Source organism: Tachysurus vachellii, chromosome 17 (assembly GCF_030014155.1).
Source record: "Tachysurus vachellii isolate PV-2020 chromosome 17, HZAU_Pvac_v1, whole genome shotgun sequence".
Classification (NCBI taxonomy): Eukaryota; Metazoa; Chordata; class Actinopteri; order Siluriformes; family Bagridae; genus Tachysurus; species Tachysurus vachellii.
In genome coordinates, this window is record NC_083476.1 from 19,931,140 (window position 1) to 19,956,813 (window position 25,674).

Genomic DNA, 25,674 nt, shown 5'->3' on the forward strand with positions numbered 1-25,674 from the left:
AAAGTGTCCAGGTGCAGTATATAAATAGTGTATAAAGTGGCACTGTGCTGCGTAAGTCCAGAGTTAAAGATTGTACATCTTTAATAGTGACTTTTAAAGAGACTTTTACTCTTTTTGATAAAAAAGGGATAAAAAAATAAAATAAAATGGTTCATAAATATAGAGTAATATGAAAGTTTTGAACTATGTGTAATATAAAATATGTAGAACATAAAAGATAAGCCAGTAAGAAGAAAAAAAAGAAAGCAACAAATGTAATTGCAATTTCCTGCCCTAAGCGAGAACACACTCCCTTGCAGTTACACCAGAGAACTGAACTACACCTCCTTTTTAAAGAACGACCGTCTTCAGGGAATCACCTTACAGACTGAACCAGCTTTCAGCTTGCTTTCATTTATTTAAGATTCCCCCATTTAGTATTACTAATTTCACATGGAGACTAAACTTCCAACAGAAATCTTCAGTTCTTTTGAAAAAGGCTAAAGACAGGAACAAGCTTCAGCAGTTGATCAGAGCTCAGGAACAAACTGGACTTAATTCAGGACAATCTGCAATGAGAAGAAACTGGAGACCAGGAGGATTTCTGTAATTTTGTGGTAAGTAATAACTGATGAGTTGAGTTCTGTTTTAGACCCCTTATATACACAATAATATGCACAAAGTGAAATAAAACCTCAGCCATTTCCTCTTTAGACTGGGCGTATGAATTTGTACAATTTAAGAAACTATTCATGAAATTAATTAAGGATTTATTACTTAAATATAAAAATACTAGTTGGAACAAAGCGTCGTGTTGAAATTCATAACGAATATAGATACGTCCATATAAACAGGGAATAAACAATTTTTCTACATTTATATAGCAATCAAGCCTGGAAAAATGTGCAAATTGAAATAAAAATGTGCAAATTGAAATATACATAAGTAAGTATGTGCTTTAAGTAAATAATGTAAGAATAGTGTTGTGTGTTCCGTGTATGTCAAGTGTTCATCAGATGGATTGCCTGAGGAAAGAAATTGTTCCTGTGTCAGGCGGCAACAGTTCAAAGGGAGTGTACTGGGTGTGAGGAGTCCTGAGTGATTGTCTTTGCCCAGTGGTGTAGAAGACTGTAGCAGGGAGGAAAAGACACGAGGCAGAAATGGAGGTAGCAGAGATGAGGATGTTGAGGCTCTCTTTAATAGTGACGAGGATGGACAGGATTAGGAACGAGGACATCAGATGGACAGCTCAGGTTGGCTGTTTTGAGGACAAGATTGAGATGGTTTGGACATGTACAGAGGAGGGAGATGGTTATATTGGTAGAAGGATGTTGGAGATGGAGCTGCCAGTTTAGAGGTCAAGATGAAGGACATAGAGGAGTTATGTGCGAGAGTAGAGGATGCTGAGGATAGAGTTAGGTAGAAACAGATGTATGATTTGATGGTGACCCCTAACGGTGAATTATAAAAGGTGCACTAGCTGGCGCTGTTTTTTTATTGCTTCTGTAGGAAAGTGATGTACGAGAATGGTGAGCTAAATAGCCTTAAATATGATATTTATATATATGTTACACAGTATACATTTTTGCGTTAAACTCACTTCGACTAACAGAATGCAAATATCACGTACTTTAATTCCTAACGTTTGTAATCGAGCTTGTCTCGACTTCTCAGGACGTCGTTTATGTGTTTAGTTGTAGTTGAGAGCTGTTTATTGTTTACCAAGTGTTCTGGTTTTGCTTTTAAGACGTGAATAGATCTTACGCTGTAATTTGCACATACACGAGTGTTAGCCATCAATAGTTATGAAATATAATTTAAATATTTAATTAGATATTCAGAATGTTAAAGTTTTATATGTGGATTAGTTGAAGCATCGTCATGGGAAGTCCGCGTTTGTGGAGGCCTCAAACCAACTCCGATAAACTTAAGTACAAAACATAAACTTAAACGAGTACTTAAACAAAAAACAATATTATTAACTTACCATCGGTTAACTTACCATCTTAAAACTTGTGATGTTTTCAGCTACCAAGTAAAATATGCTCGAAAATATGTTCTGCTAGCCCGATAGCATCTGCTAGTTATGCTAACAAAGAAATTAGCAGACTTTGTTAAGCAAATCGAGATTTGAATCAATAAATATAAATCGACTTATGTACGTTTCTTTAAAATGGCTTCCTAACTCAACCTTATAGCACATTTGAGATCAATTTAATGTCTAGAAAGTCATTAAATTGATCTCAAAATGTGCTATAAGGTTGAGTTAGAAAGCCAATTTAAAGAAACGTACATAAGTACTAAATGTATTTAATCGAGTTAGTGTGTAAAAATTAGAAATATTTTGGATAAATTCTTGCCCATGAACATAAAGAAATCAGCAATGTTGAAAAACAGCTAGTTGAGAAAATGATCAGCGTTCATTACGTGGCTGTAATTCATTTTGACTCGTTTATGTGGATTTTAGCCATTTCGTACTGAATAAACATTAAAGAATGCAGGTGTGTTTAGTTTGCAAGTTCTAAACAAAGGTCAGTAAAGTACGTTGAGAAACAAGAAGTGACATTACTGATTAATTAAGTATTAATTTAGTTTAGTTTATTAACCAAGGAGTGAGCTTAGAACTACTACTACTAATGATGATGATGGATTTCAGGGCTGTTTGCTGAACAAGATTCATCGTTTGTGCTCTCCTTCAGCTGAACAGGTAACTACGCTGCTTTTTTAATCTCTGTCTGTCTTTTGTTCTCTCTCTCTCCCTCACTCTCTCGTTCTCTCTCTTCCTGACTCTCTCTCTCTGCCTCTGCCTCAAGACTGAGAGAGACTGGGAAAGAAAGCGAGAGAGAGAGAGAGAGAGAGAGAGAGAGAGAGAGAGAGAGCACGAGAGAGAGAGAGAGAGAGAGAGAGAGAGAGAGAGAGAGAGAGAGAGAGGGTTAAGAGCCTTGCTCAGGGTCCTAGCAGTGGCAGCTTGGTGGACATGGGATTCAAGCTTGCTACCTCTAATAGGTAGATCCATCAACAAGATCAGGGACTCACTGGTAGTTCATGTCCTTCTGGAATTCTCTTAATTTACTCACCTGCACCATTGAGAGCGTCCTGACGGGTATCATCACTTCCTGTTTCGGGAACAGCACCATGCAGGACAGGCGAGTCCTCCAGAGGGTGGTGCGGTCAGCTGAATGTGCCATCCACACCGAGCTCCCTGACCTGCAGGACATCTACAGCACACGGTGCAGGACCAGGGCCAGGAAGATTGTAAAGGATCTCAGCCATCACAACAAAGGACTCTTTTCTTTGTTGTGTTCATTCGGAGTTTAAACCAGGAAACACCCAGGATCTAATACTGGACCTCTCCCTCCATCTTCACTGTTTTTCTGCACAACATTTTTGCACTATGACACTAACTCTGGACTTGTGCAGCACAGTGCCACTTTATACACACCATACTCATTTATGTATATACATATACATATACAAACGCATTTATGTATATACATATATTTTTCACATATATTTTCATATATTTTATATCTACCTCCTTCTGGTTTTATTTTTATCCTTCATTCCATTCCTTTTTATGCTTGAATACCGGACAGACGTAAAAAGCATCGCACTGCATGTCGTACTCTGTATGTATGTGTGTGTGACAAATAAAATTTGATTTGATTAAGATTTGATTCAGCAAGTGTTTTACTCTAATAGTAAATATAGACCAAAGAATGTTCATAAGGTGAGTTTTTTTTACCGTCACCTACAGATGCGGGATCCATCGATTCCACCATATTTTCTTAGTGACATGCATTTCCCACTCGTAATTACGACTTTGATGGATCACTTACGATGGAAAGATCATTAAAACAGTCTAAATACTGCGTTAAAGGTTTTTTCCCCTACTGGTTTATAATGGATCTAGTCTTGTTAATTAAGCTCATTAAGCTGAGCTGTAAACCTCTTAATCTCATCAGATTACTTAATCAATCGGATCACAGAATAAAGACAACATTCATGCATACAAACAGTTTCATTCTCATGTTTGAATGTAGGAATTTTTCTCTATGTTTTATAGCTTCCTGTGCAGTGTTTGGACGACACAATGGGATTAAACGCCATGATCGTCTACGGAGATCAGGAATTCCTGATGCTGCTTCAAGTAAGATGCCTTCTGTAATGACCGCTCTGTTTAAACCACATTCAGATGCTGTAAGAGACAAATGCTGTACAAAGAGAAACTGCATTCTGGGTATTGTACTGCCTTGATGCTTCTGAGATGAGGAAGAGTTAAATTCTAAGAAATGTACTGTACCATCAAATGCTATAGATGAATGAGAGTGTGTGTGTGTGCCCTGCAATGGGTTGGCACTCCGTCCAGGGTGTATCCTGCCTTGATGCCCGATGACGCCTGAGATAGGCACAGGCTCCCCATGACCCGAGAAGTTTAAGCGGTAGAAAATGAATGAATGCATGAATGAATGCTACAGATGCTACATCCTTTGTTTCCACCATGTTTACTTATGGACACGTCTCTGACTTGGGAACTCGGTGCTTACAGACATTCCAGTTTAACCCTCATAATGACAGCGTTTTTTGTTGTTCGTTTACCTTTAACTTGTAAATACAAATGAAATGTTTCCTCTCTTTCTAGGAGAGACAGCAACCGAGATGGAGCGAGAGAGCGAATGAGGGCCTCTTGCAGGGGCCAACACCTTGGAATTTGAACACACAACCTTCCTATCCTTAGACCAAGGTCCTAACCACTAAGACAACATCAGAGTCTGTGAATCATAGAATCTGAAGACAATGTTGTACTAATCATCTCTTTGTTCTGTTTTTCAGATGGAAGATAAGGATGAAGGCAACAATGGAGATCTTAAATGTGTTTTAGGGGCCCCATTCATACTTCATCATTCATATTCATACTTTTCAGTAGGCCCAGATTTCTAAAAATCCTTTCTTTGTATTGGTCTTTAGTAATATTCTAATTTTCTGAGATACTGAATGTGGGATTTTCCTTAGTTGTCAGTTATAATCATCAAAATTAAAAGAAATAAACATCTGAAAAATATCAGTCTGTGTGTAATAATGAATATAATATAACGTATTTTCCGCACTATAAAGCGCACCGAATTATAAGGCGCAGTCTCAGTTACGAGGTCTATTTTTGTACTTAACCCATACATACTGTAAGGCGCACCGTATTATAAGGCACATGCTAAAACATACAGTCTACAAAAAAGGTAACAGAAGCAAAACAGTGAGTTTAGTTGAACTATTTATCAATACACACATTATTTTTTAAATCAATCTTCTCCCACAAATCCATCAAAGTCCTCATCTACTGTGTCTTCTTAACTTGGCACAGTTCATTTTCTTGCTTCCTCCACTTCCGAACCATAGATTCATTGATGTTGAATTCTTTCACAGCTGCTCTATTCCCATTTACAACAGCGTAACTGATAGCCTGTAGTTTGAATTGTGCCTCGTAAGCATGTGTCTTCACTGGGGCAGTGGTGGCTCAACTGGTTAAGGCTCTGGGGTGTTGATCAGAGGATCGGGTTCAAGGCCTAGCACAACCAAGCTGCCACTGCTGGGCTCTTGAGCAAGGCCCTCAACCCTCCCTGTTCCAGGGTCGCTGTATCATAGCTGCCCCTGCACTCTGACCCCAACCTCCTCAGTTGGAGTATGTGAAGAAAAGAATTCCACTGTGCTGTAATGTATATGTGCCGATAATAAAGGCTTCTGTGCCCCGTTCTTCGATTTTTGGGGGTCCTTAGACAAACAAATGTCTTCTTCTGATTTTTATTGGCGGATGACAAACCAACTTAAGGTGCATTTACCGCCACCTACTGGACTGGAGTGTGGAGCGCATAATGGTTAGAAAGAAACAAATGTTGTTTTGCAACATACCGGTAGTATACAGTACCTACCGGAGGCGTGGTGGAGGTAAGTGTACGTACTGTACGTATTACATAATGTTCTCTGATTGGTTTATCGCTGCCAGCGTACGTAGTGTATTTATTACGTCCCTGTGTCAGCAGGAAATGATCCGACAGTCAATCAAGCGGAGCGCTTACCAAAGTCGCACAACAACTAGTGATGGGAAGTTCGGTTCTTTTCCGTGAACCGGTTCTTTCGGACAGTTCGTTTTAATGAACCAGTTCAATAATCCAGTTCACCAGTTCTTTTACGTCCTGACGTAATGACGTAATTCACAATGACAACGACATCACATACTGTACAATCATGCTCAGGAGATATCAAGGAGTTTTATTATTAATTATTTTCAAGTAAGAAACACATGTGGAATACACACATCTTTTAAATCATGACACAAACTGCATTTAAATAGAAAAGTATTTAAGTCTTCACCACTGGCCCTGTTGCTGCTGCTGCTGTTACACCAGTAAGACTTCCAAAGATTCTTATACTAGTGCTACAAGAAAAGTGGGACACTGCAATCCATCAAGCTACAACTTCTAATTTGGTCCTTAGGGCTGTAAAATTACACTGAATCAATTCTATATATCTACTGATACCCATCGGTTTAAACTGAGTAATAATAGCGCCCTCTTGTGGAGAATCTTCAGCCTGGTAAACATGAGGAACTATTACAAAAGTACATTGATGACACTTAAGGAATATTAAAGTCTAAAATAAATCACAGTATGTTTGAGTTTTGTTTACAATCCCTGGAGACTAGACATCTGACTAGTAGATGCTAAACCATTAGCTAGCTGAGTGACTGACCGACTACCCAGTTACGTCTCTAAAGTGACACGTTACAGAATTAAAGCTCTGTAATGAACCAGAAGTCACTTTGACGTTCAGAAGTTAAATCTGTGCCGCTACGACCTATACAGTAACGTGTGAAGCTTTTTGCTAGATAGCTAACAATGTAGCTAAAAGCAGAACATGCATTATTTGTATAACATGATAGACATAGCTTAGCTAAATGCTGCTAGCGATAGTTTTCTTTGTATGCACTCGATAATGGAGGTGGTGGCATTTTTCTAGTTAGTAGAATGTTTTATACAGAAGGTATTCAGATTAGTGGTGAGACGTTTTGTTCAGTAGCTGTTCACCACATACGACGTTCACTTTAAATTATTATATCACTACTTTTACTTGACTCAATCTTTGTGAAGGGGGGGCACGGTGGCTTAGTGGTTAGCACGTTCGCCTCACACCTCCAGGGTTGGGGGTTCGATTCCCGCCTCCGTCTTGTGTGTGGAGTTTGCATGTTCTCCCCGTGCGTCGGGGGTTTCCTCCGGGTACTCCGGTTTCCTCCCCCGGTCCAAAGACATGCATGGTAGGTTGATTGGTATCTCTGGAAAAATTGTCCGTAGTGTGTGATTGCGTGAGTGACTGAGAGTGTGTGTGTGCCCTGTGATGGGTTGGCACTCCGTCCAGGGTGTATCCTGCCTTGATGCCCGATGACGCCTGAGATAGGCACAGGCTCCCCGTGACCCGAGGTAGTTCGGATAAGCGGTAGAAAATGAGTAAATGAATGAATGTTTGTGAACAACTCTTCCCTGTATATTAGCAGTGAGATTATTTCAAATCTAACAGGACGATTAATCTAAAAAAAACTATTAGCCTACTTTTTATTCTACACCCATCCTATTGTCCCTTACTTACACTTTATCGAGGCTTCTCTTTTTCCTCAAAGACTAAAACCGACAGCGGACAAACCGCGACCATTTATAATCATGCCTTAATAATAAAGGATGATTTTACTGGTTTGCTTCAACTCCTTTTAACTCAAGTTGGGTTAGTTGATTATTCTCTGCACCACGTCTACAGAAGCTTTGATGAAGATGGCGTTGTCTCTGATGTAGTTCCTTTGCTTCATCTGCTCGTGCGAGATAAACTTGGGGTAGCCGAATGCCAGCATACTCTCGTCCAAAAGGCTGGTACGTACGCTCCCGATTGCTCCAGGTCGAGGTCTCTGGAAGTTCTTCCAGTTGGGATCTGGGCTGAAGCTCTCGGTGACATGTTGAGGTTTGGACAGTGCTGGGTCGCTCTGGTCCAGCAGTGAGAAGGTGACGCGGTGAGGGAACGGCCACTCCAGCAGGCCGTCGTACTCACCCGGGAGCACTCTGATATAGACGGAGAGGTATGTTCCTTCGCCGCTGCCGTTCCCGTTAGGAAAGACGGACACTTGGAGATGGTATCCATAGCGATGAGAGTAGAAAACGGGGCTGAAGAGCTCCGACGTTCCATTCGAGCAATTTCTGGTTTCTTGTAGGTGACGGCTGTAGTTGGGGATTTTCCAAAGCAAAGTCCCGTCTTGGGTTCCGGAAAGTTCCTCGACACGACGCCTCAGCTCTCGCAGCTCGAGTCTCTGCCTAGAAACAAGACTGCTGAGTAAAGACAGGTGAGAGTGAGCGGCCTCGTCCAGGTGAAGGGACACTGCAGGCTTGGAACACTGGCAGGGAAAGACAAGGTGGAAATGATTAGTAGTGATTAATGACTGGAGTTATGGCTGGAAAGAGAAACTCGAGTCCGTACTCTGTATTTGCAGCCGGCGTCCTTAAAGGGACAGAGCACCATAGAGGTTCCACAGCTCTCCTTAACATGAATGGTTAAATCGTCTCTGGTGATGCCGGGTGTGCCGCAGCTGTTAGGACACTGCACTGGGACGCGTGGACACTGGCTTTGATGATGCTGTTTAAAACACACACACGGAAATAAAAATGACACATGATTCAGCCTGCTAACAATTTTCATACGGTTCAGAGTGTAATAAGCGTCTCAGCTTTACTCCACAGACCTGAATGGTGTCGTACAGGAACTCTTTGCTGCAGTATTTACAGGACAGTTTGCGTTTAGGACATTCGGACACGCTGTGCTGCGTCAGCAACTTGCGCACCATACGAGCCCCACACTTATTCTCACAGTACACACTCTCCTCTGGACACATGTCCTGGTGTCTCTGTTACAGGATGGAGACATTCATCACACACTTAATTCAGATTGTTCAGATTATTCACCTCAGGTACAGTGTAGAAATACACACTGGGTACAACAATAGTCCATCGTAGACACACACACACACACACACACACACACACACAGTCCTATCATTAATGTAAATTGTAATCCTTAATCTGATACATGCTACTTATTGCAAAATTAAATAAAAAAGACAGAGAGATTCAGCACTTATCAGCAAATCTATATCCATCCCTCCATCCATCCCGTTCTCTCACCCATCCATCACTCTCTCCATCTCCCCCTCATCCAACCATCTCCCTCCTATTCATCCCTCTCCCCTTTTCAATTTTAGCAAGCTTTACTTTCTCTCTCCCACACATCCATCCATCTGCCTCTAATTTATCCATCTCCATCTTATCCAACCGTCCCTCTCTCCCCCATTCAACCACCCCCCATAATTCATCTCTCTCTCTCTCCCTTACTTTCTCATCCATCCATCTTTCTTTCTCTCTCCCCCTCATCCAGCCCCCTCTAATTCATCCTCTCTCCCTCTCATCCATCCATCTTTCTCTCCTGCTCATTCATCCACCCCTCTCTAATTCATCTCTCCCCTTCATCCATCCATCTCTCTCCCCTTCATCCATCCATCTCTCTCCCTGTCATCCATCCATCCATCCACCCATCCATCCACCCATCCATCCATCCACCCCTTTCCATCTCTCTGCTCAGAACAACAGACACAGACATTATAGGTCTAGTTGATTTTCTGATTATATGTAAAGGGTTAAGTTCATTAGAGGTTTATGAAGGTCTGACCTCATGTGCTTCCCCGGTGAACTCCTCAGCGCAGTGGTCACAATGCAGCTTTCTCTTGGTGCAGTCATGCTGCAGGTGCTGAGGAAGATCACGGCGCAACAGCTTCATCATGCAGCGGTTAGGACACGGCACCACGTTATAGGTACATACTGAGAGATGGACCTAAAACACACAAGAGTCCGAAACACTGTGATGTGGCGTAAAACTGAAGAGTTACAGACAGGTCGGCGATTTTCTCTCCTCAGACTACGCTGCTCCGTCGTAAAGCAATCCTCTAAAACAGTGGTAGGAAGTGTGATTGACAGCTTAGTGCCTACAGTTTGGACGTCGCAGCCCCACGTCGTATTTATTTCCTCCTGCAGGGACAGCACACTGTCGCAGTTTAACGGTTAAACAGAATGTCAACGGGATCCAATGGCTATTGCTTCTAGACCAGAAGAAATATCCAGTATGTTTTTTTCAAAACCCATCCGAACAAACCGGTAGACCGTCGCTGCTAAAGCTTATTTTTCAGCTTTGTTATGACATGTTATGACCGATTTAATGTGTAATACGAGATAAATAAAAAGTTGTTTTTTCTCTTTAATAGTGTTAGCAGCTAGTGGTCAGAAACTGTATAATTTGTATTAGTGCTCATCAACAGGATAAGATGGATTACCAGTTAAACCAGTTCAGCTTGTGGTTTGGTAGCTGGTCAGATCATAAAGAACATTTCATAAAGAAAATGTTTAAAAAACAAAAACAAACAGGTTTTGAATAGCGAGAGAAAATCCTCCACCATAGTGCTTTATCCTTTTGGGATCACGAGATCAGATCCCAATGATTCCAAATCCTACGATTGAGAGCCATGGTGAATCCTCTGGGTGAATTAGATACCATAGAAACAGTTACCAGGGGACACGGTGGCTTAGTGGTTAGTACGTTCGCCTCACACCTCCAGGGTTGGGGGTTCGATTCCCGCCTCCACCTTGTGTGTGTGGAGTTTGCAGGTTATCCCCGTGCATCGGGGGTTTCCTCCGGGTACTCCGGTTTCCTCCTCAGGTCCAAAGACCTGCATGGTAGGTTGATTGGCATCTCTGAAAAATTGTCCGTAGTGTGTGAGTGAATGAGAGTGTGTGTGTGCCCTATGAGGGGTTGGCACTCCGTCCAGGGTGTATCCTGCCTTGATGCCCGATGACGCCTGAGATAGACACAGGCTCCCTGTGACCCGAGGTAGTTCGGATAAGCGGTAGAAGATGAGTGAGTGAGAGAAACAGTTACCCAGTTCAACCAGAGTCCGTGTTGTTTTTTTTACCTGTAGTTGTTTATTCTGTCCTGACCAGCGGCAACCTTCCTCACTGTGAATGCAGCGGATGGGCAGAGCCAGAATCTGCTGCTCCAACTCGACATCCGGGAAAATCTACACAGCGCATTAAAGAGCGTTATTTCCGCATTATAGGCAGGACTCATATATTCACTAAAAGGTCTGCTGAGGTGACGTAGTGACCCCACAATTAAACCCAAGCGATTGTAATACTTACTTTAGCGTAGTCGAGAGGCATCTGATCTTCTGGGCACTTGAACACGCCGGCACTGTGGAACAACATGCAGAGTCGAGCATTAACACTAATGACTGTTAAAATATTGTCCGGGTTTCAGATTTCGGCTGACGTTTGCTTCAGATTACTGGAGCATCGTGACTGTAGATTTTGTTGCAATTATTAACAACACGACCTCGAAATAAGTCTGAGGCATAACTGTGTGTAAAAGAGCAGAGTTTCAGTTCAGTTCAGTTTCCTGAAAATCCATAATCATTAACCAGAGTTGCCAGATTTCAGCCTAAAAGCGTTCCTGTGAGCGTTTTTGTGATCATCACGTCGGCAAAATGGCAAAAAAAAAAAAGACGCACTGCCTCCACTGACAAGCTTGTTTGGAAATTGGTCCAGTTTGGAGGGAAACCCAGTCTTTTACTGGGTCACTGAGCAGAAGGCAGCATGATTCCTGCCCCAGGTGACTGGAGCACTGTTAAATCGCTGGTCACTCAAAACGGTTGATTGATTAGTATTTCACTGGAATGGAAAACGTATGGAGCAGTGAATGGGTTAATGTTTTGCTCTCTTAATAAAAAACAAAAAACAAAAAAAAAAAACAATAAGGAGCTTATAACTGTGCGTCTGTCATCAAATCCGTATTTCTGACTCGCGGCCTCTCCTTACGTTGCAAAACTCCTCGTTTAAATTCCTGTGTCTTTATTTCTTGCAATGGCGTGTCATGATCTGTTCTTTACATAACGTGCAATCACGTACATGTCTGAAACCTGTCATGAAGAACGCTGGGAGCTCCTTCTCCTGCTTCTCAGCCGTCGAGCTCTAGAACCTACTTGTCAGGCCCCCGGATACGGTGGGAAGGAGACAGGCCCGTAGGCAGGATAGCTTCAAATGAAAGGGGTTTAATACACAAGGGGAAACAAACAGACATCCACACGACACGGGGAACTAACGTTATTTAACATAAATACACTAATGAATCCGCGCTGCCATTGGCAACGCGGCTCACATATATACACACAGTGTCAATCACAGGATGGGAAACAGGTGAGGAGACAGGGAGGAGCGGACGAAGGCGCGCCAAAACCCGACAAGGTCCAGGAGGGGGGGGCGAGGCCCACGGTGATTGGCAGGTGAGGGGAGCAAGGACGACGGCGAGGCCAGTGGGGGGAGCAAGGACCACGGCAAGGTAGGCGAGGGGAGCCAAGGCACACGGCGAGGTAGGTGGGTGGAGCAGGGCACACGGCGGCGTAGCCAAAGAGGGCCGAGCGACGTCCACAGCCGAGCTGAAGGGCCGAAGCGACGTCCGCATCCGAGCTGAAGGGCCGAGCGAAGTCCACAGCCGAGCTGTAGGGCCGAGTGACGTCCACCGCCGAACTGAGGTGCCGAGCAACATCCCCCGACGCACCGCGGCCAAACCCCCGCCTCGGCGACCAGAGAAAAGGGGCGGGAGGGCGGGAAGGATCCTCCACCTCGGGCCCGCAGCACCCCCCGCGGAAAGAGTGAAGCGACGTCCTCCTCGGGATCTGTACCGGAAACGGAGCGGCATCCTTCACCGGAAACGTGCGGGGCGATGCCGCGGGGCACCAAAAAAAAAGGGGGCCAACCAGGATGACGACTTCCTCCACGAACGTGGTGAGGAGGTCACTGGACTCAGGCCCGGAAGGACTGACGGGACAGTCCAGGGGGGAAGGATACTCCTCCTCGGACCTGCAGCACCCCCCGCGGAAATAGTGAAGCGACGTCCTCCTCGGGATCTGTACCGGAAACGGAGCGGCGTCCTTCACCGGAACATGCGGGGCGATGCCGCAGGGCGCCAAACAAAAGAAAAAAGGGGGGCCAACCAGGATCACGACATCCTCCGCGAACATGGTGAAGCGACGTCCTCCTCGGGATCTGTACCGGAAACGGAGCGGCGTCCCTCACCGGAGAAATGCGGAGCGATGTCTCTGGACTCAGGCTGACGGAGAAGAACTGACGGAACAGTCCCAGGGGGAAGTGACGCGACGTCCTCCTCGGAAAAAAACGGAAACGGAGCGGCGTCCTTCCCCGGAGAAAAAAAGGCAAAAAGGAAAAAAAAAGGCCGGTCCGAGCTGGAAGCTATCCTGCTGGGTCTGCTGGATCTTACGGCGGATTCATTCTGTCAGGCCCCCGGATACGGTGGGAAGGAGACAGACCCGTAGGCAGGATAGCTTCAAATGAAAGGGGTTTAATACACAAGGGGAAACAAACAGACATCCACACGACACGGGGAACTAACGTTATTTAACATAAATACACTAATGAATCCGCGCTGCCATTGGCAACGCGGCTCACATATATACACACAGTGTCAATCACAGGATGGGAAACAGGTGAGGAGACAGGGAGGAGCGGACGAAGGCGGGGCAGACACGTGACAATAATAAAAACATTCGCACGTGTCCAAAGGTCCGCGCTGATCCCTGACACTACTCTAGATTTAATCGGTGATGAGGACCAACTTTACTGCTTAGGGCAGAAAATAACCAGCATTCAGAGAGAAGACGGTTTCATGTCTGTATTCAGGACTGAGAAATATTACCAGCTATGGAGTCAGGAACTGCTGGGTGGCAAGAACTTATTATATTATTTTATTTTAGGAAGCTTCTACAAATATCGTGTCTCTAATATCCAATATTGTGTCTCCGAAATAGCGGTGAGATGGACTGCCATCATTTTTTAATTTAAAAAAAAAAAAAAATTATTTTCTGCAGTTCTTGTATCTAATTTTGTGTCTTAATTCAATTCCTTTTTTTTATTCTTTTTACCTCAGTATAAACTGCCTCTATTTTTAGACCGAGGCCAGTCACAAACAACACTTCACTGTGTCATAATGTGTATAATTATTATATAAAAAAATCCTCTGAATTTTGTGGCGTTTGCTTGATTTTACGTTCATTCCTGAGATCAGAAAACATCACAATAATAATAACTACCGTGTTACACTGCTGCACGTCATCTCTGATATAAAACGCTGCCGCACAAATAACTGGCGGTCCAGCAGAAATCAGTCCCACACTGTCAGGTATACATTAGACTGATAACGAGAGAAGTTAGTCAGCTCTAACTGTGATAACACTGGTGTGAACAATGAGTGCCTCTGTATACAGTCCACGAGAGTCTTTTAGAGGAATTTTAATTTTCACTTGAGAAAGAAACTTGTTCGGGATGAATTTAAGTGTAGATTAAAGACCTCTCCTCTTTTTAGCCAGGTGTAAACATAATACAGCCTATAACCGTGTGCTCCAGTAGATATGATCAAATACACAATATTATCTAGTCCTGGTTAATATTTTGTACAGCAGCTACACTAATTCCTCTCCACTTGCTTCTCTTTTTCTACCGAGAGGCATCGAGAGATTGTAATGGCTCCAGTTGTGTTCCACTTCATGAAGATTTCGGACCTTTAGTGAGAAAAGACCAAGTTTGTGAGGATCCTGAGGCACCAAGAGATGAACCAGCTCCAGTTTCATTAAGCTTCGTAAAGATTTCAGACATTCTAAGAGAAGATGCCAACTCCATGTGGTCTCTGAGGACAACAACCTCCTCATCAATACACAATTATCAGACTGTAAAAGGACGTTATTCATAATAACACTCACTGTTGTTTATAACAGTTTATAATCACACCCTCCAGTGTCACCCAAATGAGGATGAAGTTCTCTTTTGAGTCTGGTTCCTCTCAAGGTTTCTTCCTTTCCTTGTCACATTCACCTCAGTCTTTTTCGTTAGAGATAACGACACAAGCACGAGCCTCTCTCCTAACCATAACCGTTGTATCATTATAAACAAATTGAGTTTTGTGAAATGGTAGAAATTTGCAAATGAGACCACAAAAACCGCCAGCGTGCAAATGTGTTCCCTGGTTCGAGGTAAACTGTTGCTGTTGTTTTTAAACAACATGATCCAGCGATCACAGAGCAACAAGATGGCCGCTACTGACTGAGTGCTCCAAAAGGTCTCAGCCTGCTGCACTAAAAAGGACTTCTTGAGTAGGTGCTATAAAACTCATCTGACTTAAAGTTAAACCTAAACGTTTTTTCTATCAATAATTGAAAGAATTCCTATTAAACATCGTCACAATGGAGAATATGGATCAACGTGAGTTTTCCCTCCAAACAATCTTGGGTGCCATACAACAAAGCAAAATGGAAACGACTGCCCATATTGACAATATGAGTCTACCTGTGCAGACAACTTTAAACAATATACAAGGGTCACTATCTACACTATGTGACCAAATCACAGAGTTAGAGCATTGTGTAATATGGAAGATCTGACTAAACGAGTTGCTGCGCTTGAAAAGGAGAACACATACCTGAGGGAAAAAGCTGATGATGCCGAGAACAGGAGCAGGGTTAACAATCTTCGCTTTACTAATGTTTCTGAGCACAGTGAAGGCACCGACACGGTAAGCTTCATAATCCAGCTTCTACGCCACCTTTTCAGCAGTGACAGCTTCCTCACACCACCAGTGATTGAAAAGGCTCATCGTTCTCCTACTTAAAGCTCCATAAGTAATGCGAGATCCCCACGGTCTATCCTTGTAAAGTTTCTACACTTCCAGGATAAACTCTTGCGTTTGGCCAGAGAAAAAAAAGAGCTCAGCTTTCAAGGCAGACGCATATACATCAATCCCGACTTCAGCGTTGATCTGCTTAAAAGACGCCGCCAATACGATGACATTAAGAAAAAGCTGCGTGAAGAAGGAAAAAGTTATTCATTACTATACCCTGCTATACTGAGAGTCATCATTGATGGCAAACCCAAGCTTTTTCGCACCCCCGGGGAAGCACATCAGTTTTTTCGGGATTTCGTTTCTTCTCCATGATGTAACTTATACTCTGGTCATCGTTCTAACGGCTAAATAACGTTTGACATTACGAAAGATACACCATATGCGGTAAATACTTTAAACTTCTTATTTAAGTACTGTATATTCCTGGTCATGTCACTGCAAGCACTTTTTTTTTTTTGATTGTAATCTCCAAGCATGTTCTATGTTTGCCGGATTCTGCGGTGTTCTGTCGTACATTACTATGCCAATGTCGTAAGACCTCAGTGAGTGTAATTCTCTGAAATACCTAGCGGGCAAATTGTGATTCTTAAGTGCTTGCTATTCTGAGTCTATTTTTCTCTGGTGATTTAATACACATTTAATACACATTTCTATGTGTCTATTTGATTTTCCTTATTATATTATTAGCCCTACAGTTAATTAAAATTGTAGAGAAGCAGCAGGCTGTACCTGTTATCTGCAATTGCAGTGAGCCTCCTATTTTTCACTTTTATGTGTCATGTCCTGTTTGTCTGTGTGTTTGTCTATGTGTTTGTCAATGTATGTCTTCTGCTTTATGTCCTCTTTCTCTCCTATGCCCCATCTCATAATTATTAAATTTGAGGAATAGAATCATTTAAGGGTCTAAAAATAATCCACCTTAACATAAGAAGTCTAGTACCAAAAATTGATCTTCTGAGAGTTTGGGTTTCCTATCATAAGCCTCATATCATTACTCTTTCTGAAACATGGTTACACACTAAAATATCAGATGTTGAAATAAAGATGGATGGTTATGCTCTTTTTAGAGCTGACAGGGGCTCCAGGGGAGGTGGGTTAGTAACATATGTCTCTACAAATTTAACAGGTGAACTTCTCATTCCAACTGTTGAGCCGGTTAATTTTGAATCACTTATTGTAAAAATAATTTTCCATGACAACAAACATATAATTATTACTAATATCTATAAACCACCATCTGCTTCATCTGATTCAATTAAGTCAATTATTAATACAATTAATTCTCTCAGAAAATACAGTGAAATGGTGGTTCTTTGTGATTTTAACTGCAATTGGCTTCACCGTTCCTCCTCGAGTGTCAGAAATATGATTGCAGGTGCCTATTTTACTCAGTTAATAAAAGAACCAACCAGAACTGGTTGTCGTTCCTCATCTTTGCTGGACTGGATACTAGCTACAAATCCAGATAAAATATGTACATCGGGCATATTGTCTGACAGCTTTAGTGACCACTCAATTGTTTTCTGTGTGTGGAAAATTAAAATACCCAAACTACCACCCAAATATATTAAAGTCAGACAATGCAAAAATATAAATACTGAACAATTTATAAATGACCTGGCTAATATTAATTGGACTAGATTTTACTTAATTCCTTCTGTTGAGAATGCATGGGATTTCTTCTATTCTAGAAATATATATAACAATGTAATTAATCAACATGCTCCATTTAAAATGATTCGTGTGACATCTGCCATGGATTAGTCCGGATTTAATAAGGCTTTTTAAAAAACGTGATCAAGCGTGGGGAAAATGTAAACAATCTAGAGACCCTACTGATCGGGAAGTATATCGACAACTTAGGAACCACTGCAAAACACAAACTCGGAATGCAAGATCTAACTACTATAAGGATGTCTTTAGTCAAAATTGGAATAATCCTAAACAGTTCTGGAAACATCTAGATCACCTCCTTAATAAATCAAATAATGACTCTATTAATAGCGTTATTGTTAATGATAATGCTATTTCTGATCCTCTTATGATCGCTCAGGCATTCAATGCACATTTCTCTCAAATTAGTAGTTCACTATACTCTGATTATTTAGTTTCTTCTAGTTCATCAAATCAAACTGATGGATCCTTTTCATTTTCTAGAATTCAGCCATCTGAAGTATTTCAAGCCATCTCTGAATTAAAAAGTGGTAGTGTTGGACCTGACGGGTTGGAAGCTAAATTTCTTAAACTTGGATCCAGTATATTAATATATCCACTTTCTGATTTGTACAATATGTCTTTAGATATGAGTTCCATTCCAATTGTTTGGAAAACAGCAAGAGTAACTCCAATATTTAAGGGAGGTGATAATACAGATTTGAGTAATTATCGTCCAATGTCTATTATTTGTACAGTTACCAAAATATTTGAAAAGATTATTTATCAACAATTTTATAAATATCTTAATCAATTAAACATATTATCTCCTTATCAATCAGGTTTTCGTTCCGGGTACTCTACTACAACTGCTTTACTCAAATTCACTAACGATGAATTCTCCTCCTGTGATAAGAATCAATGCACAGGTGCTATATTTCTTGACCTCTCTAAGACTTTTGACTTGGTAGATCACTACTTGCTCTTGGACAAGCTTAAATCCATAGGTTTTAATAGAAATGCTCTCTTATGGTCCAATGTTTCTCCATAACAGACATCAGTTTGTTCAATTCAAAGATGCACAGTCTGATGAATGTATTATGGATAAAGGTATGCCACAGGGTTCTATCCTTGGCCCCCTTCTTTTTTCTATTTTTGTTAATGATCTCCCACAAGTGTGTAATAACTGTCAAGTACATTTATATGCAGATGATACTGTTGTCTATTTTTCAAGCTCCAACTCACTACTTCTTCAGAACAAATTACAGACAGATTTCAAATCAGTTCAAAATTGGCTTAAAAGTAACCTCTTAAAACTTAATATGAAAAAATCATTATGTATGCTCTTTGGTACTCATCATTCTCTTAAATCTGCTGAACTTAACCTGTATTTTGATAATGGTACTCCAGTGACAAAAGAGACCTCTGTTAAATATCTGGGAATTTGGCTTGATCCAGAATTAAATTTCAAATCACACATTGATTATATAATAAAAAGAACGTACTCTTGTTTAATGCCTCTATACAGGTCATCAAATTGTTTTAGATTTAGAGTTCAAAAAAAGATAATTACCCAATTAATCTTACCAATTATTGATTATGCAGATATAGTTTATCAAAACACGTACAATGTATATCTTAAACCACTAGATGTTCTATTTAATAATCTGTGTAGGTTCATTTTAAAGTGCCCATATAGAACTCATCATTACCAATTATATAATCAGCTTAACTGGTTGCAGCCTGATAAAAGACGACAGTATCACTGGCTTCAATTTATTTTTAAATGCATCTATTTGAATTTACCACCATATTTGAAAAGATTTTTTTGTACAATATACTCCAAGTTATTTTCTTCGACACTCTCAATGTCTGACTTTTATTGTCCCTGTCATGTGCAAAGTAGTCGGTCGGAGGTCCTTCTGTTTTAATGCTCCTTCAGACTGGAATAATCTGCCTCCATCTGTGAGATCTAATACTACTTTAGGCTCCTTTAGAACATCGTTGTTAACCTATTTGAAAACCGATAGTAAATGCTTTTAATTGTAATGGTTCCTTGAAATATCTTGTTCTTGAAAACTGATTGTCAGTTTTTGTAATTGTTATGGTTCCTGAAATAACTGTCTTTGTAAACATTTGTATACCTTGGAGATTCTGAAATGGCCCTGGGAGGGGAGGGGATCTGTGAGCAGAATTGTCTTGTAATGTTTTGTTTGTTTTGTATTGTATCTAATGCACTTTATTTGTTGTATGTTTCTGGTCCCACTTGAAAACGAGATGCTGCATCTCAAGGGGTTTTCCATGAATAAATTGTAAACATGCACCCACACACTAATGCTCCAAAGTGCAGATACAGACTCAAAACCACAAGACAATGTTGACTAACGCACCAATGTAGGTTGAAATGTAGGTTTCTTGTAAGAGTATGAGTTGTAAGAGTTTTCCGATTCTGTAGAACAGCACAAAAAAAAAGGGTTTGATCTTCTCACTTTTATTACTTTACTGTCAGTATAAAGAATTTAATCAAACAATTAAATTAAAAAAAATTCTATTCTAATGATTTCTATGAACAGAAATAGACACTTGAAATTCCACACTGCTTATATTTTACATCACAAAGGCTTAATGACGAATGACAAAAAAAAAAACATTTCTGATGGACTGTTATAGTTTATAACAATAAAAAATGTAAAAAAAAAGTTGCTGTGAAGAAAGTAATGTTTCCTCTGAATTTTCCTCTAAAGTCAAATCAAATAAATCAAATCAAATCAAATTTTATTTGTCACATACACATACATACAGGGTACGATATGCAGTGAAATGCTTTATGCAACTGTCCGGTATAAGAATAAAAAATATTTAAAGAAATGTATAAAAAAGCAAAAAATAAAATAAGAATAAAATAATAAGAAAGTATAAACTATATAAGAAACCTATATAAGAAAAAACTATATAAAAAACTATATAAAAGTATGAAATATATGAAGAATATGAAGAAATAATGTATATACATAAATATACATATACAGAAATGTGTATAGTTTTTAAAGATTGTCCTTAAAGTGTCCAGGTGCAGTATATAAATAGTGTATAAAGTGGCACTGTGCTGCGCAAGTCCCGAGTTAAAGATTGTACATCTTTAATAGTGACTTTTAAAGTGACTTTTACTCTTTTTGATTTAAAAAAAAGGATGAAAAAATAAAATAAAATGGTTCATAAATATAGAGTAATATGAAAGTTGTGAACTATGTGTAATATAAAATATGTAGAACATAAAAGATTCAAATTTATCACAGGGAAGAAGAAAAAACGAAAGCATCACATGTGATTGCAATGTCCTGCCCTAAGGGGAAAGCAACTCCTACAACTGAGCTACACCTCACCAGACGTTTCAAAGAACGACTTTCTTCAATCACCTTACAGACTGAACCAGCTTTCAGCTTGCTTTCATTTATTTAAGATTCCCCCATTTAGTATTCCTAATTTCACATGGAGACTAAACTTCCAACAGAAATCTTCCGTTCTTTTGAAAAAGGCTAAAGACAGGAACAAGCTTTAGCAGTTGATCAGAGCTCAGGAACAAACTGGACTTAATTCAGGACAATCTGCGATGAGAAGAAACTGGAGACCAGGAGGATTTATGTAATTTTTTGGTAAGTAATGACTGATGAGTTGAGTTCTGTTTTAGACCCCTTATATACACAATAATATGCACAAAGTGAAATAAAACCTCAGCCATTTCCTCTTTAGACTGGGCGTATGAATTTGTACAATTTAAGAAACTATTCATGAAATTCCATCCATCCATTCATCCATTTTCTACCGCTTATCCGGGGCCGGGTCGCGGCTGAGCAGTCTAAGCAGGGTCGCCCAGACTTCCCTCTCCCCAGACACTTCCTCCAGCTCTTCCGGGGGAATACCGAGGCGTTCCCAGGCCAGCCGAGAGACATAGTCCCTCCAGCGTGTCCTAGGTCTTCCCCGGGGCCTCCTCCCGGTTGGGCATGCCCGGAACACCTCCCCAGGGAGGCGTCCAGGAGGCATCCGGAACAGATGCCCGAGCCACCTTAGCTGACTCCTCTTGATGTGGAGGAGCAGCGGCTCTACTCTGAGCTCCTCCCGGGTGACCGAGCTCCTCACCCTGTCTCTAAGGGAGCGCCCAGCCACCCTGCGGAGGAAACTCATTTCGGCCGCCTGTATCCGGGATCTTGTCCTTTCGGTCATGACCCAAAGCTCACGACCATAGGTGCGGGTAGGAACGTAGATCGACTGGTAAATAGAGAGCTTCGCCTTGCGGCTCAGCTCTTTCTTCACCACAACAGACCGGTATATCGACCGCATCACTGCAGAAGATGCCCCGATCCGCCTGTCGATCTCCCGCTCCATCCTTCCCTCACTCGTGAACAAGACCCCAAGATACTTAAACTCCTCCACTTGAGGCAGGAGCTCTCCACCAACCTGAAGGGGGCAAGCCACCCTTTTCCGGTTGAGAACCATGGCCTCGGACTTGGAGGTGCTGATTCTCATCCCCGCCGCTTCACACTCGGCTGCAAACCGTCCCAGTGCACGCTGAAGGTCCTGATTTGAAGAAGCCAACAGGACAACATCATCTGCAAAAAGCATAGACGAAATCCTGTGGTCCCCAAACCGGACTCCCTCCGGCCCCCGACTGCGCCTAGAAATCCTGTCCATATAGATAATGAACAGGACCGGTGACAAAGGGCAGCCCTGCCGGAGTCCAACATGCACCGGGAACAAGTCTGACTTACTGCCGGCAATGCGAACCAAACTCCTGCTCCGGTCATATAGGGACCGGACAGCCCTTAGCAGAGGGCCCCGGACCCCATACTCCCAGAGCACCCCCCACAGGTCACCACGAGGGACACAGTCGAATACCTTCTCCAGATCCACAAAGCACATGTGGACAGGTTGGGCAAACTCCCATGAACCCTCCAGCAACCTGGCGAGGGTATAGAGATGGTCCAGTGTTCCACGACCGGGACGAAACCCGCATTGTTCCTCCTGAATCCGAGGTTCGACTATCGGCTGAATTCTCCTCTCCAGTACCCTGGCATAGACTTTTCCGGGGAGGCTGAGGAGTGTGATCCCCCTGTAGTTGGAACACACCCACCGGTCCCCCTTCTTAAACAGAGGGACCACCACCCCAGTCTGCCAGTCCAAAGGCACTGTCCCCAGCCTCCATGCGACGTTGCAGAGGCGTGTCAACCAAGACAGCCCCACAACATCCAGAGACTTGAGGTACTCAGGGCGGATCTCATCCACCCCCGGTGCCTTGCCACTGAGGAGCTTCTCAACCACCTCAGTGACCTCAGCTTGGGGGATCGACGAGTCCACAACTGAGCCCTCGGCCTCTGCTTCCTCAATGGAAGACATGTCGGTGGGGTTGAGGAGAACCTCTAAGTACTCCTTCCACCATCCGAGGATGTCCCCAGTCGAAGTCAGCAGATTCCCACTCCCACTGTAAACAGCGTGAGCAGGGCACTGCTTCCCCCTCCTGAGGCGCCGGATGGTTTGCCATAATTTCTTCTAGGCCAACCGATAGTCCTTCTCCATGGCCTCACCGAACTCCTCCCAGACCCGAGTTTTTGCCTCCACAACCACCCGGGCTGAAGCTCGCTTGACCCTCCGGTACCTATCAGCTGCCTCCGGAGTCCCCCGAGCCAACCAGGCTCGATAGGACTCCTTCTTCAGCTTGACGGCATCCCTTACTTCCGGGGTCCACCACCGGGTTTGGGGATTGCCGCCACGACAGGCACCGGAGACCTTACGGCCACAGCTCCGAGCGGCTGCGTCGACAATGGAGGTGGAGAACATGGTCCACTCGGACTCAATGTCTCCAACCTCCCTCGGGATCTGGTTGAAGCTCTGCCGGAGGTGGGAGTTGAAGTTCTCTCTGACTGGAGACTCTGTCAAACGTTCCCAGCAGACCCTCACAGTACGTTTGGGTCTGCCAAGTCTGTCCAACTTCCTCCCCCGCCATCGGATCCAACTCACCACCAGGTGGTGATCAGTTGACAGCTCCGCCCCTCTCTTCACCCGAGTGTCCAAGCAACCCGAGTGAAACAACCACAAAGTCGATCATCGACCTCCGACCTAGGGTGTCCTGGTACCATGTGTACTGATGGACACCCTTATGCTCGAACATGGTGTTCGTTATGGACAAACTGTGACTAGCACAGAAGTCCAATAACAGAACACCACTCGGGTTCAGGTCAGGGGGGCCGTTCCTCCCAATAACGCCCCTCCAGGTGTCACTGTCGCTGCCCACATGAGCGTTGAAGTCCCCCAGTAGAACGATGGAGTCCCCGGTTGGAGCGCTTTCCAGCACCCCTTCCAGAGACGCCAAAAAGGTCGGGTACTCTACACTGCCATTTGGCCCGTAAGCACAAATAACAGTGAGAGACCTATCCCTGACCCGCAGGCGCAGGGAAACGACCCTCTCGTTCACCGGGGTGAACTCCAACACATGGTTGCTGAGCTGGGGGGCTATGAGCAAGCCCACACCAGCCCGCCGCCTCTCACTGCGGGCAACTCCAGAGTAGTAGAGAGTCCAGCCTCTCTCAAGGAGTTGGGTTCCAGAGCCCAAGCTGTGCGTGGAGGCAAGCCCAACTATCTCTAGTCGGTATCTCTCAACCTCCTGCACCAGCTCAGGCTCCTTTCCCCCCAGCGAGGAGACATTCCATGTCCCTAGAGCCAGATTCCGTGTCCGGGGATTGGGTCGCCGAGGTCCCCGCCTTCGACTGCCACCCAATCCACACTGCACCAGCCCCTTACGGTCCCTCCTGCAGGTGGTGGGCCCACAGGAGATCGGCCCCACGTCGCTCCTTCGGGCTGATCCCGGCCGGGCCCCGTGGAGTAAGACCCGGCCACCAGGCGCTCGCATGCGAGCCCCAACCCCGGGCCTGGCTCCAGAGTGGGGCTCCAGTTGCGCCATACCGGGCGACGTCACGGACCTTGTTATTAACTCACTCATAAGGGGTATTTGAACCGCTCTTGGTCTGGCCTGTCACCCAGGACCTGTTTGCCTTGGGAGACCCTACCAGGGGCAGAAAGCCCCAGACAACATAGCTCCTAGGATCATTCAGGCACTCAAACCCCTCTGTACACAAAAAGCTCTGTAGCATCGACCAGAGGGCAACAGTTCAAAGGGAGTGTACTGGGTGTGAGGAGTCCTGAGTGATTGTCTTTGCCCAGTGGTGTAGAAGACTGTAGCAGGGAGGAAAAGACACGAGGCAGAAATGGAGGTAGCAGAGATGAGGATGTTGAGGCTCTCTTTAAGAGTGACGAGGATGGACAGGAATAGGAACGAGGACATCAGATGGACAGCTCAGGTTGGCTGTTTTGAGGACAAGGTCAGAGAGACTAGATTGAGATGGTTTGGACATGTACAGAGGAGGGAGATGGTTATATTGATAGAAGGATGTTGGAGATGGAGCTGCCAGGTAATATGTCAAGATGAAGGACAATATAGGAGATATAAGGGTGTGTTAAATGCGGACATGAAGATAATTGGTGCGAGAGTAGAAGATGCTGAGGGTAAAGTTAGGTAGAAACAGGTGACCGTTGGCGACCCCTAGCGTTGAAGAATAAAAGGTGCACTAGCTGGTTCTGTTTTTTGTCTTGGCTTGAGCCGAAATGTTTTAAATGGGAGCAACATTGAAAATGATAAAGGAGTCCAAAAAGGCAATAAACACTTACAATAAACAACACCAGTCATAATCTCTTTCTCTCTCACACACACACACAAATTAATAAATGGAAACTAAACAAATACTTTGCATTTGGCTAAATTGCGGTCAGTGATCCTTATGTATTTTTGGGGGGGCGTCACGCTTGCCTGTCTTCAAAACTTGAGAGCCCTGCATCTGTATTTAAGCTGTGTACGACAATGGTGAGCTACATTTTTGCGTTAAACTCACTTCGACTAACAGAATGCAAATATCACATACTTTAATTCCTAACGTTCGTAATCGAGCTTGTCTCGACTTCTGAGAACGTCGTTTATGTGTTTAGTTGTAGTCAAAAGCTGTTTATTGTTTACCGAGTCTTCCGGTTTTGCTTTTAAGACGTGAACAGATCTTACGCTGTAATTTGCACATACACGAGTGTTAGCCATCAATAGTTCTGAAATATAATTGAAATATTTAATTAGATATTCAGAATGTTAAAGTTTTATATGTGGATTAGATGAAGCAATGTCATGGGAAG

At 43.1% G+C, this 25,674-nt stretch overlaps 1 protein-coding gene and 1 long non-coding RNA gene across 2 annotated transcripts; one reads left to right on the plus strand and one right to left on the minus strand.

Moving 5' to 3' along the window:
* Positions 1-200: 200 nt before the first annotated feature.
* On the plus strand, positions 201-5,718 carry LOC132859792 (uncharacterized). The gene is made up of 5 exons (XR_009649764.1): positions 201-596; positions 2,636-2,686; positions 4,046-4,129; positions 4,622-4,723; positions 4,813-5,718. It is a non-coding gene; the product is annotated as an uncharacterized LOC132859792 (long non-coding RNA).
* Positions 5,719-6,223: 505 nt separating this feature from the next.
* LOC132859791 (TNF receptor-associated factor 4-like) lies at positions 6,224-11,325 on the minus strand. Its single transcript, XM_060890741.1, has 6 exons — positions 11,250-11,325; positions 11,024-11,128; positions 9,730-9,891; positions 8,750-8,911; positions 8,488-8,643; positions 6,224-8,404 (listed from the first exon to the last, which is right to left on the minus strand). Exons 1-6 carry the CDS (start codon positions 11,313-11,315, stop codon positions 7,748-7,750), a joined length of 1,308 nt encoding a protein of 435 aa, XP_060746724.1. The 5' UTR covers positions 11,316-11,325; the 3' UTR covers positions 6,224-7,747.
* Positions 11,326-25,674: the final 14,349 nt, after the last annotated feature.

Excerpts from the sequence above, each read along its gene's own strand:
- LOC132859791 (XM_060890741.1), bottom strand. The coding sequence starts at position 11,315 with ATGTTGTTCCACAGTGCCGGCGTGTTCAAGTGCCCAGAAGATCAGATG. Across the intron at positions 11,129-11,249 it reads TGCCTCTCGACTACGCTAAA|ATTTTCCCGGATGTCGAGTT; the intron begins GTAAGTATTACA and ends TGCGCTGTGTAG. Across the intron at positions 8,405-8,487 it reads ACGCCGGCTGCAAATACAGA|TGTTCCAAGCCTGCAGTGTC; the intron begins GTACGGACTCGA and ends TTTCCCTGCCAG.